A 15,578-nucleotide genomic window follows, 5' to 3' on the forward strand; every position below is an offset into this window, starting at 1 on the left:
AATGTGAAATAAAATATTTCCATCTACTGGGAAGTATTTCTTCACAAATAACATTGTAAATACAATAGGTTTGCCTTTCTGGTACACAAAAAGCCAAATTAGATTAAATTATCACTAGATTTTATTTCTTTAAACATTGGCTTTTGACATATGAATGACTAATGACTTTTGATTAGAAGACTATAATATTCTTTTCTGTCAACTTGAGGCAAATTTGCAAAATTATCATTTTCTCCTCAGCATCAGTGTTTCTTATACTTCCTGTCATGTATTTTTTTATGATCCAACAAGGCTATAAATGAAACAATGTATACATAACTAAGCTGTTTTTATTTTTATTTTTAAAAATATATTTTTATTGATTTCAGAGAGGAAGGGAGAGGGAGATAGAAACATCAATGATGAGAGAGAATCATTGATAGGCTGCCTCCTGCATGCCCCCTACTGGGGATTGAGCCCACAATGTGGGCATGTGCCCTTGACCGGTATTGAACCCAGGACCCTTCAGTCCACAGGTTGACGCTCTATCCATTGAGTCAAACCAGCTAGGGCTATAACTAAGCCGTTTAATGGTAAGAGCCATGACAGTGGATAATGATGTTCATTGGGCATGCTCACTGTCCTCCACAGCCCTCTACACGAGCACCCCATACACATTTGGAGGCATTCCGTGGTACTATTTGAAGGGGGGGGGGGGGGAATAAGAATATTTTATGAATTGGTTTAAAAAGAAAGAAATTAAAACAAGTGCCATATCCACTTTTAATGGTGTGAAGTCTTTGGAACTCCTGCTGAGAAATGTGCATCATACCCCAGCCCTCTTGTTTTTCTCACTGACCAAGCTGAGGCCCAGGAAGAGGAAAGAAGTTGCCCAAAGTCACATAGCAAATCGGTAGCAGAGCCAGGACAGGACCCATGGCTCTTATTCCTTACACTGGATTTGGCTGGCCTGACCCTGTCAACCCACTCCACACCTGTGTGCGGAGATATGAAGACAGAAATGAACTGGATTTTTGTGTGTGGCTTGTGGAATTAGTAACACTATATGGTGACACCTTGTCTGTTCTTTTATTCATTCAACTGAGAGTGAAATCATCAACTGCTTTCTAGACCAGCAGTGGCCAACCTTTCGGACCTCACGGACCACCAGTGGTCCGCAGACCACCGGCTGGTGACCCCCGTTCTAGGCAACATGTAAGGCCTTCCCCATCTGGTCCCAGCTTCCCTGCTTGGCTTCCTCTCCCACCCCTGTCCTCCTTCCTGCCCAGTTTACACTTCTTACATTTTGCTTACACCGGGTTCAGGTATTTCTTTTCGCCAGAAGCTTTCTCTGCCTCCCCCCAAGTCTGGCCAGGGCGCCTCTCCTTCCTGTGGTCCATCACCGCCTGAATCATACAGTATTACAGCTGCCTTTCTCCTTGTCTGTTTCCTTCACTAGATCAAGTGTTGTGCCGGCAAGAACCAAGTTCACCACTGTGTTCCCAGTGCCCAGAGCAGGCCTGACCCATTACAGGTGGCCCAGGACTGTCCGTGCGGTTAATTATTGGCCCTGCCATTTCTGGAATACTTCCGGTGCTCTCACACCACAGGGCCTCTGCAGAGGGTGTTTCATTCCTTCGCCCCTTTGGTTCTATCCTTAAATGGTCAAGACCCTGGGCAAACATCTACAACGATCAACAGTCCTGTGAAGACTTCTTCCTCAACACCCCACCACACCCTCCTTCTCCTGCTCCCTTCCTCCCAGCTACCCCATGCCACTTTGGATACTATTGCCCCTGTGGGTAGTGACTTGTGTCTTTTATCCTGGCCACTGGAACCTACACAGTCCCAGATACTGGTCTAGCTGCTTAGAATTCAGCAGTGAACCTAACAGACCAAAATCCCAGTCCTCATGAGGCCCACATTCTGGTTGGGGGGCACAGACTATAAGTAAAATGTAGAGCATGTTAGAAAGAAGCGAGATAGGGAGAGTGGGGGAAGTTGTGAGGACGGGAGGGTGGGGGACAGAATTTCAGACTTGCACTAGCTGGGCAAAGGTCTGGAGGCAGGAGGGAGGGGGCTGGTAATGATCAAGTTACAGCCAGGAGGCTAGTGTGGCCTGAGAGGTGGTGAACAAAGGGGATGGTGTGGGAGGGGAGGTTAGAGAGGTGAAACAGGCCTCCAGATCAGACTTTGGCGTTTGCTCTGAGCTAGGAGGTCCTGGTAAGTGTTGAGCAGAGAAATGACACGATCTCATTCACATTTTAACAGAGTCACTTTGTTGTTGTTGTTAATCCTCACCTGAGGGTATTTTTTCCATTGCTTTTCAGAAAGTGTGGAAGGTAGGAAGAATTGAGTCGGGGGAGGGGAGAGAGAGAGAGACATCAACTGGTTGCCTCCCTCATGCATCCTGACTGGGGGCAGGGAATGAACCTGCTACCCAGGTACATGACCTTGACCGGGAATTGAACCAGCAATCCACCAAGCAACACCGACTAAGGCCAGAATCACTTTTTATTCTGTTTTGAGAAAAGACAGAAGAGAGATAAGGACAGAAACAAGGAGACCTGTAAGGAGGCTACTGCCACAATCCAGGTTAAGAGGTGCTTGGATCAAGGTGGTCGTGGGAACACAGAGTGGGAAGGATATGAAAAGGAAGGGTCAAGGATAACTCCAATGTTTTGCACCTGAGCAACTGGACGAATGGAGCTGCTGGAACTGGATGGGGGAAACTGTGGGAGAGTTTAATAGGGAAGATCGGAGCTCAACTTTGGACATGTTAAATTTGAGAGGCCTATTAGGCCAATGAAAATGTTGAGCAGGTAGCTGGATACGTCTGGGGTTCAGGGGTCATGGTCCAGCCTGGAGGCCTACATTTAGGCATCTTCTGTACAAAGGTGTCACTTAAAGACTTGATGACCAGATAACATCACTAAGAGAAGCAAGTGGGAGTGACTGGCTAAGTCAAATGCTGCTGATGGGCCTGGCAATGAACGAATAAATAAAGGCCAGATCCCATTAGATCTGCAAAGTAGAGGTCATTATTAAGGGTTACCTAGCAACAGGTGGGTAAGGCACCTACTGGGCACAGAGACAAAATGGCTCTAAGTCATGGGAACCCTGGAAACATAGGGAATAAAGAACCACAGCATCTTGGTTTGGAAGGGACCTTAAACAGGTCATTTAATCTGCACTCCTCTCCCCACCCTAGCCCGAAGATGGAATCCCTGGCTTTAGAACAAGAAATATTTGTGGGATCCTGAGGCAGCCAGTCTGGCTCGCACAGAGAAGGCACCGTTGCAGAATAAGTGGGAAATGACCTTCTGGGGTCAGAAAACCAGGGTTCTGGTCCGGCATCTGCTGCCCCTGGACCTCATGTCCTTGGGCAAGTCTTCGCCTCCTCCAACCTCAGTTTCCCTATGTGTACAATGAAAGCAATCAAACCTTCCTTGTCCCTTTCACGTTTGCAGAGACTTCTGACTGTGACAGGGCTGGGGCTGGGGAAATGCCCTGCCTGGGCTGGTCACTGCAGCAGCAGCAGAAGCCCTCGGCTTGGATAGCGATGGAAATGGCCCAAGGAGGGAACCGTCTTCTCCGTGGACCTGTCGGTGCAGCGAGTGGAGAGGCCAACCAGGGTTCAGGGAAGGACCTGGGCTGGGATCTACTGGGCTTCGAAGGGAAGACGGGGCCATCAGGACAGAGACCCAGTCCTTGCATCTGCCTCCATGTAGCCTGGAACCGAGATGGGGGAGACCCGGAGGCAGCGACAGGTTAAAGAAACGGAGACACCAAGGCAGAGAGACCCGCGGACCCAGAGACAGAGTAAGAGACAGACCGAGAAACAAGCGGCCCAACAGGGGCCCGACGCGACCCAGAGAGGGCCAGGCTACAGGGCGCAGAGCGGAGGCCAGCGCGGTGCAGGGTCGCGGTGCCCGGCGCGGGTCTCCGGCGGGGCCTGGGCGGCCGCGCTCGCCAGACGCCACCCCCGCCCCCTCGGCCGCTCGCCCAAGATGGCGATGGAGGGGCGGGCGAGGCGGCCGCAGCCCCGGCCCCCGCGCCGGCCCCCGCTCGGGCCCGGGCCCCCGAGGCCGCGCCCCCGCCCGCGGCGCCGCGCCTCCCCAGGCCACTGACGCCCGGCGCGCCCTCCCCCGGCGGCGGCGGCCGAGGCGCGGGGCGGCGGAGGCGGGCGGCCCGGGCCGGCCCCATGGCGCGGGGGGACGCGGGCCGCGGCGGCGGGCTGCTGGCGCTGACCTTCTGCCTGCTGGCCGTGCGCGGTAAGGGCGGGCGCAGCTGCGGGGTCGGTGCGCCCCGCCGGGGGCTGCGCGGGGCGGTGGGGCGGGCGTGCGTCCTGGGTCCCGAGCGAGTGGCGAGGTCCGCGAGGCACGGGCTGCGCGTCCAGGTCCCGGGGATGCCTGCGCCGGGGGGTCTGCGAGCGGCGACCGGGGCGTTTGCGGCTCTTACTAGTCCGCAGGGGGTGTGTGTCCTTGGTTTTCGGAGTCCTGAGTGAGTGCGTGCGTGCGCGCGCGTGTCTGTGTGTCTGTGTGTGTCTGTGTGTGTGTATGTGTGTGTGTGTGTCTGTGTATGTGTCTGTGTTTGTCTGTGTGTCTGTGTGTGTCTGTGTGTGTATGTGTGTGTGTGTCTGTGTATGTGTGTTTGTCTGTGTCTGTGTGTGTCTGTGTGTGTATGTGTCTGTGTGTCTGTGTCTGTGTGTGTGTCTGTGTGTGTCTGTGTGTCTGTCTCTGTGTGTGTGTCTGTGTGTGTCTGTGTCTCTGTGTGTGTCTGTGTGTGTATGTGTCTGTGTGTGTCTCTGTGTGTCTGTGTGTCTCTGTGTGTGTGTCTCTGTGTGTGTGTCTCTGTGTGTGTGTCTCTCTGTGTCTGTGTGTGTGTCTGTGTGTGTCTGTGTCTGTGTGTCTGTGTGTGTGTCTGTGTGTGTGTCTCTCTGTGTCTGTGTGTGTCTGTGTGTGTCTGTGTGTCTGTGTGTGTGTCTGTGTGTGTCTGTGTGTGTCTGTGTGTCTGTGTGTGTCTGTGTGTGTCTCTGTGTGTCTCTGTGTGTGTGTGTGTGCATGCGCGCTGGCCGAGGGTGGGGAGGGGGTTCTGCGGGCGTGTGTGTCCGCAGTGCGTGCCCCGGCCTCGGAGCGGCATCGCGGCTGTGGGTTTGGTGCTGGTGCCTCGAGCGGGGCGGGCTTCACCTTGCCCGCGTGTCTCCCGGTGGAGAGCGTGTGGGAGAGCCGTGGGTGTGGGTGTGGGCGTCTGCACCTCCATCGGTGTCGAGACCGTGTGTAATTGTGTTTATGAGGCTGAGCTAATATTTGGCCTTGGCTTTTGGGAGTGTCCTTGCGGGCGGTGGGGGACAGAGCTGGAGATTTCTGACTGAGCAGGGTAAGTGGGTAAGTGGTGGTCAAACACTCAACTTTGCCCAGAGGGTGTGGTCCCTGGAGGCGGTGTATGTGTGGGGGTAGCGTTGCTCCCCCAAGCCCGGGGCCTGGAGTGGGCTGCGGGAGAGGGCAGGCAACCAGCTGCTTTGTGGACGCATCCAGTTCTCACTCTGGGGATGGGACGCGTGTCACTCCGGCCCCAACCCCCTAGGGGCAGATCGGAGAAGCGTGGCCGAGGTCGGCAAGGCCTCCTCCAGCCTCCCACCTCAGTGCAGGGCGGGGGTAGGAGTCAGAGCTGTCCACGCTGGAGAAAGGGCTGAGGACGGGGGCGGAGACCCCAGTCGCTATGCCTAGGGCTCCTTCTTGCGCCCCTAGCCCTTTCACTTTCTGTCCCATGTGAGTTTGGGGGGCGGCCCATGGGGAAGGTAGGAGGGAGGGCTGGGGAGGGGGAGGGGCTGCCCGCTTTGTTCGCCCCGTTCTTGCCTTCCCTTTGGAGGGGAGAGCTGAGGACGTGTCCGAGGCGAGTCGGGGAGGGACTTGGAGGCGGGATGGGGGGTGGGGAGGGGGATTTCTCTCCAGCTGCTGCGGCTTTCCAGAGAGACTCAGCCAGGCCACGTGGGAGGGAGCAGGGATGGCGGAGGGGGTAGGAGCCTTACCCTGGTCAACCCCAGGCCCATCTCCTGGAAACCCAAACTGCGGGATCTGCTGGGACCCCTTCTCTCCCTACAAAGACACGCCCCTTTCTAGGCTGACTGCCCACCTGGCTGGAGGCCGCCAGGGAAATGGGGAGCTCGGGTTGTCAGGTGAAGAGGGCAGAGCACATCTCCTGGAACCCAGGAGATAAGGAACAGCTGTGCCCCCTGTCTCCGGCTTTTCCAGGAGCTCCAGACAACAACGGCTCAGTGTCACCCAACGAAGTGGGACCAGGCCTGGGAAGTTCACCGGAGTATTATGAATCCTGGTGGGGTCTCTGGCCAGGGGCTCAGTTTGCCTGGAAGACCTGGCCTCTGTCTGCTCCGGAGCACAGCGCATGTGGCAATGGCAGGGACAGATCTGGGGCTCCCTGGACAGTAGTGTGTGTGGCTAAAGCAACTACTCTACCAGCCTTCAGGCCCCAAACCTTTGCTGTACAAAGCTCGGCCCCCTTGGGACACCTTATAGAGTTCTGTATAGCCACAAGGTTGCTCATTCATTCATTCAACAAATATTTACTGAGCACCTTTTATTATTATTATTATTATTATTATTATTTATTATTTATTATTTATTATTATTATTATTTGGCTAGCATGTGCCCGGTGCCTAGAATATAGTAAATAAGGTGGCAGGCTTGGTCCCTGGTGCCAAGCTTCCAGTCTGGTGGGGAGAGACTGACAGGTACTCTGGAAAGGTCAGGAAAGGTTTCCTTCAGGAAGCAATGAGTAATGGAGCTCCATGCAGGGCCCGAGTTCGCCCTATAGAAGGAGAGTGGTGATGGAGAACGTTTTCCAGCGAGAACAGCATGTGCAAACGCTCAGAGGTGACTTAGTTTGAATGAAGGTAAATCCGGCTGGAGTTTAGAGCACGGGGTGAGAGTGGAGCAGGTTGGGGAAGGATGGGATGGGCCATGGAGTGTCAAGGGAGAAAGGGGTGGGGCCTGGTACCAGCTTATGAAGGGCCTTGTAAGCCCTATCAAGGATTCTGAGGCCCCAGGAGCCCGTGGTGGGTTTTCAGATCAGCTTTGCATCAGCTCACTCCAGCCAGTGCGGAGAATCGATTGGGCAGGGCTGAGGCTGGAAGCTCTAGCTCCTTGGGAGGCTGTCCCAGTAATCCAAAGAGGACGGTGGCCACTAGAGTGGCAGTTGGGGTGGCCAGAGTAGCTGGATTCTAGAGATATTTAGGAAGAAGAATCAGTAGGACTTGAAAATAAATTGAGTTTGTAGGAGATGAGGGAGAGGGAAGTAAAAAAATAATAGACACTTCAGCAGAACAAAGGGCTGGGGTCAGGATAGTGCCTGCCCCTCTTCTCTAACACTCCCCTTGAATCAGGGACTGGGAACTGGGGAGACTTTTTTGTTGGAATGGGGTTGGTGCTGGAATACTCAGTGTGCTGTTTTCATCATATACAAGAAGTGGGGCCGAAACCGGTCTGGCTCAGTGGATAGAGCGTCGGCCTGTGGACTCAAGGGTCCCAGGTTCGATTCCAGTCAAGGGCATGTATGTGCCTGGGTTGTGGGCACATCCCCAGTAGGAGATGTGCAGGAGGCAGCTGATCGATGTTTCTCTCTCATCGATGTTTCTAACTCTCTATCCCTCTCCCTTCCTCTCTGTAAAAAATCAATAAAATATATTAAAACAAAAAAAAAGAAGTGGGGCTCTCCCTTTCACCTAGTCAGAGAGCCAGCGTCAGTAATAGGAAGCCTCTAAGAACATGGAAACTGCTTTCTTCTCACCCAGAAACTGCTTCTCTCCCATCTCTTTCTCAGTCTGGAGGCTCAGTGGCCAGCCTCAGTCAGTTGTAGTATTGGGGTGGCCTTCTCTGACCCCATCTTGGAGTTTAGGAGCTAGGTGAAACATGCTTTCTCTTAATAGTGAATCTTGTTTTTTTATCCTCACCTGAGGATATGTTTTTGCTGATTTTTGAGAGAGAGAGAGAGAGAGAGAGAGAGAGAAACATTGATTGACTCCTATATGTGCCCTGACCAGGAATGAAACGCACAACCTTTTGTTATATGGAATGATGCTCCAACCAACTGAGCCACCTGGCCAGAGCTCAATAGTGAATCATATCCAGAAGTTATATAAACCCTCAGTGATCCTGTGTGTACTTTCATGGCCCAATTAATCACACATAATGTATAAATTAGCATTTCCTTTTTTTCTCCTCAAGATACCTCTTTCAAGTTAAGTGACCTCACAATTAGAGCATCATTGAATGTCAGCACTGAAGGGAACTTAGAAATAACTTTAGCACGAACCCATTTTACAGATGAGAAAACTGAGTGACTTCCCAAAGTTACATGAATAGGGACTGAACTGGGGCTGGAACCAGTCTCCTGGCGCTTGGAACAGCCAAACTGCCCAGGACTTGGTATACACATACTCTCCGCACTCCCTCCCCCTCACATAAGAAGTTATCAACTTTGGGCTTGGCCCCCCTCAGTTGGTGTGTCTGGACTCTGGAATCCACCCTTCTCCTCCCATCCCCTCTCCCCAGTGCCTCCTGTTCAGCCTCCACTGTTTCTGGGGTATAGCAACCAGACTTGACACAGAATTCCAGATGCAGAACAGATGTCATTGCCAGGCTTGCCTGGGGGCTCCCAGCTCCCTGGGGTGGGAGAGAGAGGAGTAAGAGCAGTTCTGGTCGAGGAGGCCCCAGCCTGGTCAGAGGGGAGTGATTGGAGCTGCAGGGGAAGAAAAACCAGAGAGAAGATGTTCTAGGCCTGACATGCAGAGAAATGGAATCCTCATCTTCCGGGCTAGCTGGGCTGCCAGCTAATACTGTCTTGCTGCTGAGGTTGAAGCATCCTTTGAATTTGAAGGGCTTTGAGTTCATTGGGGTCAGGAAACAGGTTCAATAAGCTCTCTCTCAGATGCAAGCTGGTGCAGAGACACGACTTGTAGATGATTCGATAAGGGGCTCATTACTTTGTGCTCTGGCAAGTGAGTGGAGCATATAGGTAGAAAAAGGTGGGCACAGGAGAAAGATAGTATTAATCATACAAGGCATACAGCAGCACAGGTGAGGTAGTGAGCGCCCTAGTCCTGGTAATGTTTAAGTACAAAGTTTTGTCATTGTGAGTTTGCTGTTCTGACTCTGTGCTTTTTAAGTATTTTGTTAGGTGTCTATTAGGTGCCACATAGTATGCAAGGCAGTTTCCACATATATTATTCACTTAATCTCCAGTCCTGAGGGAAATCCCTATAATTTTTACAGATCAGGAAATGGAGGCTCAGAAGAGCATGAGGGGCTCTGTGTTGTATCTTCTTTTTTGAAAAAATATATTTTTATTGATTTTTTACAGAGAGAAAGGGAGAGGGATAGAGAGTCAGAAACATCGATGAGAGAGGGACATCGATCAGCTGCTTCCTGCACACACCCCACTGGGGATGTGCCCGCAACCAAGGTACATGCTCTTGACCGGAATCGAACCTGGGACCCTTCAGTACACAGGCCAAGGCTCTATCCACTGAGCCAAACCGGTTAGGACAGTGTTGTATCTTTTTGAGCATGTTCTGTGTGTGCACTCATATGTTCAAATAATATTTTTTGAGCACCTACAATATGCCAGGCACTCACTGTTTTAGGAACTGGGGATTTAGAAAGCTGACGAAGACATCATCTTGAGCTTGTGGCCTAGTTGGGGAGAAGAGCAAATCAAAAAGTTAGAATGATAACTACAATGATGAAGGTGCCCAGGGTTTTATCGGGAAGAAAAAGGAGAGGCATCTAAATCAGACCCCGATCGCCGAAACCGGTTTGGCTCAATGGGTAGAGCGTCGGCCTGCGGACTGAAGGGTCCCAGGTTCGATTCCGGTCAGGGGCATGTACCTGGGTTGCAGGCACATCCCCAGTAGGAGATGTGCAGGAGGCAGCTGATCGATGTTTCTCTCTCATCGATGTTTCTAACTCTCTATCCCTCTCCCTTCCTCTCTGTAAAAAATCAATAAAATATATTTAAAAAAATAAAAAAATAAAAAAATAAATCAGACCCCGATGGCCCAGCTCTTGTAGGGAGAGGGAGCAGCATGAGCAACGTACGGAACAGCAACGTTTCGGAGGCCTGGAAGGGGTCTGGTCTGGTGGGGACAGAGGTCTCCGGGAACAGGAGGGAGGCAGCTGAGTGTGGCTTTGCTGTCAAGTCAGCTGAAGGGGGTGCTCCTGCTTTGCTGGTGTCCCAGGCAACCGTCTGAAGCTCTCCTTCCAGCTGTTAGTGGGAGGGGCTTAGTGTGTGGTTAGGGAGGCGGCCAAGGTGGGGGGCAGGGAGGGAGGTTTCTGGAAAAAACTGACTTGTGTCTCCTGGGAAAGGAGAGAGGGGATGGTGTCATGGAGAATTGCCCTAGATCAAAAACAAGTTGTAAATCTGTTGGGCCCTGAAGTTCAGAAGTGACAAGGCATTGATGTTTGTGGCAAGTTCTTGGCTTAATTAAGGAGGCATCTGGCTTCATCCCCCTCCCCCCACCCGCCTCTTTCCTGCGAGTTCACTGAGAAATGGAACCCTGGCTCACGCCAGGCCCCTGCAAATCCCCCTAAACAGCACTGAGCTGACCCTGGGGCTCAGCAGCATCTCTCCTTTCTGTCTGAGTTCTAATTGGCCTCATAAAATCTAATTTATCCTGTAAATGGGTAAAATAATTTGTCAGAAAAAGGAGATTGAGAGACGGCCGTGGGGCTCCCAAGCATAGCAGCTCTGCGTCTCTGGCAGGGTCTCACCAAGGAGACAGAGGAGACTGGGAGAGGGAGGCCCCCTCGAGGCAGAAAGCTGGCGGGCAGCAAGTGTCCATTGTGTCTGCCCCAGCCCTGAGAGGGGCAGCTGAGAAATGCTTGTGGGAGGGGCTTTGGGGGTCAGCCATGGGGGGGTTGGGGGCGGGCAGGAAAGGGCTGGCCACAAAGCCACTGGACAAACAAGGCCCACTCCCCAGAGCATCACTTTTACGGAAAGATTTGATGGTGTAGAAACCACATTTATATGAAAACAAACATTGTTTGTAACGAGCAGAATGCAAAATGTGCCAAAGGTTTAAAATAAAACCATTTCGGGCCGTCAGCAAGCCTCCTGAGGATGCTCCTCTCTGCTGCTGGGTGAATTTTGGTGAAAATGAGAAATGTGGAGATTCTTCATTTTTAAAACAAACTGTGGAAATGGAGGCTGAAAGGAGGAGAGTAATGGACCCAAGGTCATACAACAAATGATGAACCCAGGACTCTGACTCTAGGACTAGGTCAAGGCCTGGTCTACTAAGTCCCACTGTCCATCTGGGCAAGAAGGGTGGATTTCCAAGTGGCCGTGTGATGTGAGACTCAGGAAAAACTTCACGAGGGAAGATGGGGGCAGCTTCACGGAGGGCCAGCGCCTGAGCTGAGTCCCTAAGGATGCATGTCCAGGCCACAGAGGTTGGGGCACTGAGGCAGAGAGAAACCTCTTATCCAGGAGGAACTGCCTCCAAGAGAGATGAGACCCTCCTTCTGGGCCTCAGTTTCCCCCTCTGTAAAGTGAGGAATCTCAGGCTTCCCCACGTGGGCTCAGGTTCCTGGCACAGCCCTGGACCCTCCTAGGTTCTCTCTGCATGTTCATCACTGTTGGTTTCCCTGTTCTGCCTCGCTGGGTGCTGCTGGGCTCCTCAAAGGTGAGGAAGCCAGACATCTGCTGATCCACGAATATTCAGGAAGGGAATCGGAGCCTCCTCTGGGCTCCCCAGCCAGCCGCCCGGCCCCTCTGGCCGCTGTCCTGCTCGCCAGAGCCCAGGCTGCTGACATATTCAGCAGCTGCTCAGGCCCCAACTGTTCACATTGTTTGTTAAGCGCAGCAGGGGATTTTCCAAGCCCCGGCCGGCCCTGCTTTGGGGGGGTGGGGAGGCTGCCAGAGGGCTCCGGGTTTCATGTCAGTGGGGTTTTTCTCCCCTGAAACTCAAACCGACTGATTAGCGGCTGGAACCCGGCAATTGGAAGCCGCTGGGCTGAGAGCCCAGACTTGCCTGCGTTTGAATCTTAGAATCTCGGGCCTCAGAGATAGAAGGGACTGGATGTTGAGAACAGCCATTACCATTTGTGCAGCCCCTTTCAGTGCCTTTAAAGAATGAGCTCCCATTCCTTGATTGATGCTTCCTGGGCTGGAGCCCTACTTACATCGTGTTGTTTAATCCTCCCAAGCCTGGTGATTGCCTCTTCGTTTTATAGATGTGGAAACTGAGGCCCAGGAAGGGTAAGTGGCTTGTCACACAGCTGGTAGGTGGAAAAACAAGATTGGAACCTTGACCTGCTATGCCAAGGTCAAATACTCTTTCCACCACAACAAATGGCCCGCAATGATGTGAATGCCAATTTTGTTTCCCCAGTTAGAATGGAAACTGGGTGAGGGCAAGGATGCCTTCTCCTCCCTGCACCCACTGGTAATGCTGAGCCTAGCTGTGTAGCTGGAGGTGCCAGCTGAGCCTTTCTGATAGATTAAGAGACCTGGTTCAGGCCACGTCTGCCTGTCCTTCACACTGCAGCACCAGAGCCCTGGCCTCCTTATCTTAGCCAGCTTGCACTTCTCCCCTCAGTCTTGTTCTTCTTGGAGGAGAGTGGGAAGGGAGCCCGGGGACAGACAGGGGATCTAAGCGGAAGTATATGTGTCCAGGTTTCAACGAGTGTGGCAGGGACTGGGGAGCATGTGTTCAGGTGTGAAAGGCTGTACCTACAGTTTGTGTATATGTTCAGATGATGCTCTATGTTTCTTCAGCAATAGGTATGTCTAGTTCATTAATAATCCTGAAATCACAGAATTTCAGACATCACCCCTACATCTGAGTAAACTAAGTTGAGAAGGAGAAGTGACTGGCCCAAGGCCACACAGCTAGACTATGACAGAGCTTGGTCTAGAACTGAGGGTCCCTGATTTCCTCGCCATTGTGCTTTCTGCATGCCCCACATGGCTCTGGCAGGCCAGACCTGCCTTGTAATGAGTATGGGCCATTGTCCCTGGTTCACTCTGACACCTCATCCTGCCCTGAAGGAAGGAGTCAGGCCAAAGGATAAGAAGTGATGTTGGGCCATTGAGCTTTTACGGGACAGGGAGGCAGCAGGTCAACCCTCCCAGTGGGAGACATACTGGGAGAACCAATTTCTCTGAGAACGATGATTCCTGGCACTGCTGAAATGTTGGTTAAAATAATAAATACGGATTGGCCATCGTGTGTTTTGTTTTGAGATGGCATTTCCTTCCTCCATTGTTCCCTTTGTGACAAGGACAGTGCTGAGCTGCAGGCTCTCCTGGCGCCTCTGGAGACTGGGTTCTGGCTCTGGCTTGCTGCCTGGCCCTGGGGAAATGAGCTGCAGGAAGGAGTGCCTAGCTTCCCAGCCACTGGGGCAGGAATGGGTAGGGCTATAGTGGTCAAGACGATCTGTAAGGTTTCAGGTGAGGGAGTGACATCACTGAGCCCCCTGTTCTGTGCCAGGTCAGGCACTGTGCTGTACTCCTTCCCACACGTCATCTCATTCCGTACTCACAACAACCTTATCAGAAGCCATTACTGTGTCTTGTTTTTTAAAAAATATATTTTTATTGATTTCAGAGAGAAAGGGCGAGGGAGAGAGAAATAGAAACATTAAGATGAGAGAGAATCATTGATCAGCTGCCTCCTGCATGCCCCACACTGGGGATTGAGCCCACAATCTGGCCATGTGCCCTGGCCAGGAATGGAACCTCGACCTCCTGCTTCATAGGTCAATGTTCAACTACTGAGACACACCAGCTGGGCTGTCTTGTTTTTCATTGAGATACAATTCACATACCATAAAACTCACCCATTAAAGTGTACAAATCAATAGTGTTTAGTATATTCACAAGGTTGTGCAACCATCACCATTATCTAATTCTAGAAATTTTTATCACTTCAAAAAGAAACATTATATGTCCCTTAACCGTCACTCCTCATTCTTCCCTCTCCCCCATCCCTGGCAACCATTAATCTACTTTCTGTCTCTATGATTTGCCTGTTCTGGACATTTCATAATAATGAGATCATGCAGTATGCGGCATTTTGTGACTGGCTTCTTTTACTTAGCATAAAGTTTTTAAGGTTCATCCACGTCAAAGCACATATCAGTTCTTCATTCCTTTTGGTGGCTGAGTAATGTATTTACCCATTCATCAGGTGATGGGCAGCTGGGTTATTTCCACTTATTGCCCATCATGAATAATGATGCTAAGAACTGTGTGTTTTAGTGGGTGAGGACATTGAGCAGCTGGGGAAGCTGGGCACGGAGAAGTGCAGCAGTTTGCCCCAAATCTCAGTCAGTAAGGGACAGAGCCAGGATCCAGACCCAAGTCTTCCTATGGGACCTCTTTCTCCACAATTTGTTCCAGGCCCTGGGTGGGTGACTCAGGAGCTGGGGCCTGGGGAAGGTGGGAGGACACATGCTGATGGCCCTGGTGTCCCCTCCTCTACGCAGGGGAGCTGCTGTTGCCCCAGGAGACAACCGTGGAGCTGAGCTGTGGACCGGGGCCAGTACAAGTGGTCCTGGGCCCAGAGCAGGTGGCGGTGCTGGACTGTAGTCTGGGGACTGCCGCTGCCGGACCCCCCACCAGCGTCACGTGGAGCAAAGACGGAGGTGCCCTGCTGGAGCACAGCCACCTGCGCCTGCTACCCAACGGCTCCCTGTGGCTGTCCCAGCCGCTAGCACCCAATGGCAGTGAGGAGGCAGCCCCTGGAACCTCAGATGTCATCGAGGGCAGCTATTCCTGTCTGGCCCATGGCCCGCTCGGAGTAGTGGCCAGCCAGGCTGCAGTGGTCAAGCTCGCCAGTAAGTGCCCGTATCGGGGGACTGAGCTAAGACCGGGGAGGCCAGGGGTGTGGGAAGTGGGATCCTGATTGTTACCTGCACAAAGGCCTATCTTTTCAGCTCAGGCCCCTTCCCCTGCCTTCCTGGTATTGTCTGCCTCACTGTTCATTAGTCCCATTTCTCCACCCCTGTTCTCGCTCCTTTTCTTTCCCATGGAGTTTGAGAGTCTAAAGTTGTGCTCTCCTCCAGGAGGCCTGCCAGAGGGGCTTATAAGAGTATGGGAGCCCTAACCGGTTTGGCTCAGTGGATAGAGAGTCGGCCTGCAGACTGAAGGATCCCAGGTTCGATTCTGGTCAAGAGCATGTACCTTGGTTTCGGGCACATCCCCAGTAGGGAGTGTGCAGGAGGCCACTCTCTCTCATCGATGTTTCTAACTCTCTGTCCCTCTCCCTTCCTCGCTGTAAAAAATCAATAAAATATATATATATTTTAAAAAAGAGTATGGGAGGCACAAAGGTGGCTCTCCAGAGAGCTCCCCACCTCACAGGAGGTGGAGTATGTGGAGTCAAGCCCCACTGTCCAGTCCACCCTTTGGGGGCTCTCAGGAGGCCCAGGTCACCATGAAATAATTTTCAGGACAGAAAAAGTGTGCATCTTACTGTGGCTGACCATGATTCTGATGTTAAGCCTGGGGACTTTGGAATTCACAGCAGCTAACCAGTAATGACCACTCTTATCTTCTCCAACTGTGTCTCTGTTGG

General features: G+C 52.2%; 1 protein-coding gene across 1 annotated transcript in view; it reads left to right on the top strand.

The window, feature by feature from the left end:
• Window positions 1-4,183: 4,183 nt before the first annotated feature.
• Window positions 4,184-15,578, top strand: part of IGDCC4 (immunoglobulin superfamily DCC subclass member 4) — a 41,689-nt gene continuing 30,294 nt past the window's right edge. Inside the window, exons 1-2 of the mRNA XM_070403172.1 lie at window positions 4,184-4,253; window positions 14,488-14,838. Of these exons, the coding sequence (XP_070259273.1) occupies window positions 4,184-4,253; window positions 14,488-14,838 (421 nt within the window). The remainder of the gene's footprint in view (window positions 4,254-14,487; window positions 14,839-15,578) is intronic.

The sequence above is a fragment of the Myotis yumanensis genome, unplaced genomic scaffold (genome assembly GCF_028538775.1).
Source record: "Myotis yumanensis isolate MYYU_CA2020_CCGP unplaced genomic scaffold, mMyoYum1.0.hap1 SCAF_1, whole genome shotgun sequence".
NCBI classification, from domain to species: Eukaryota; Metazoa; Chordata; class Mammalia; order Chiroptera; family Vespertilionidae; genus Myotis; species Myotis yumanensis.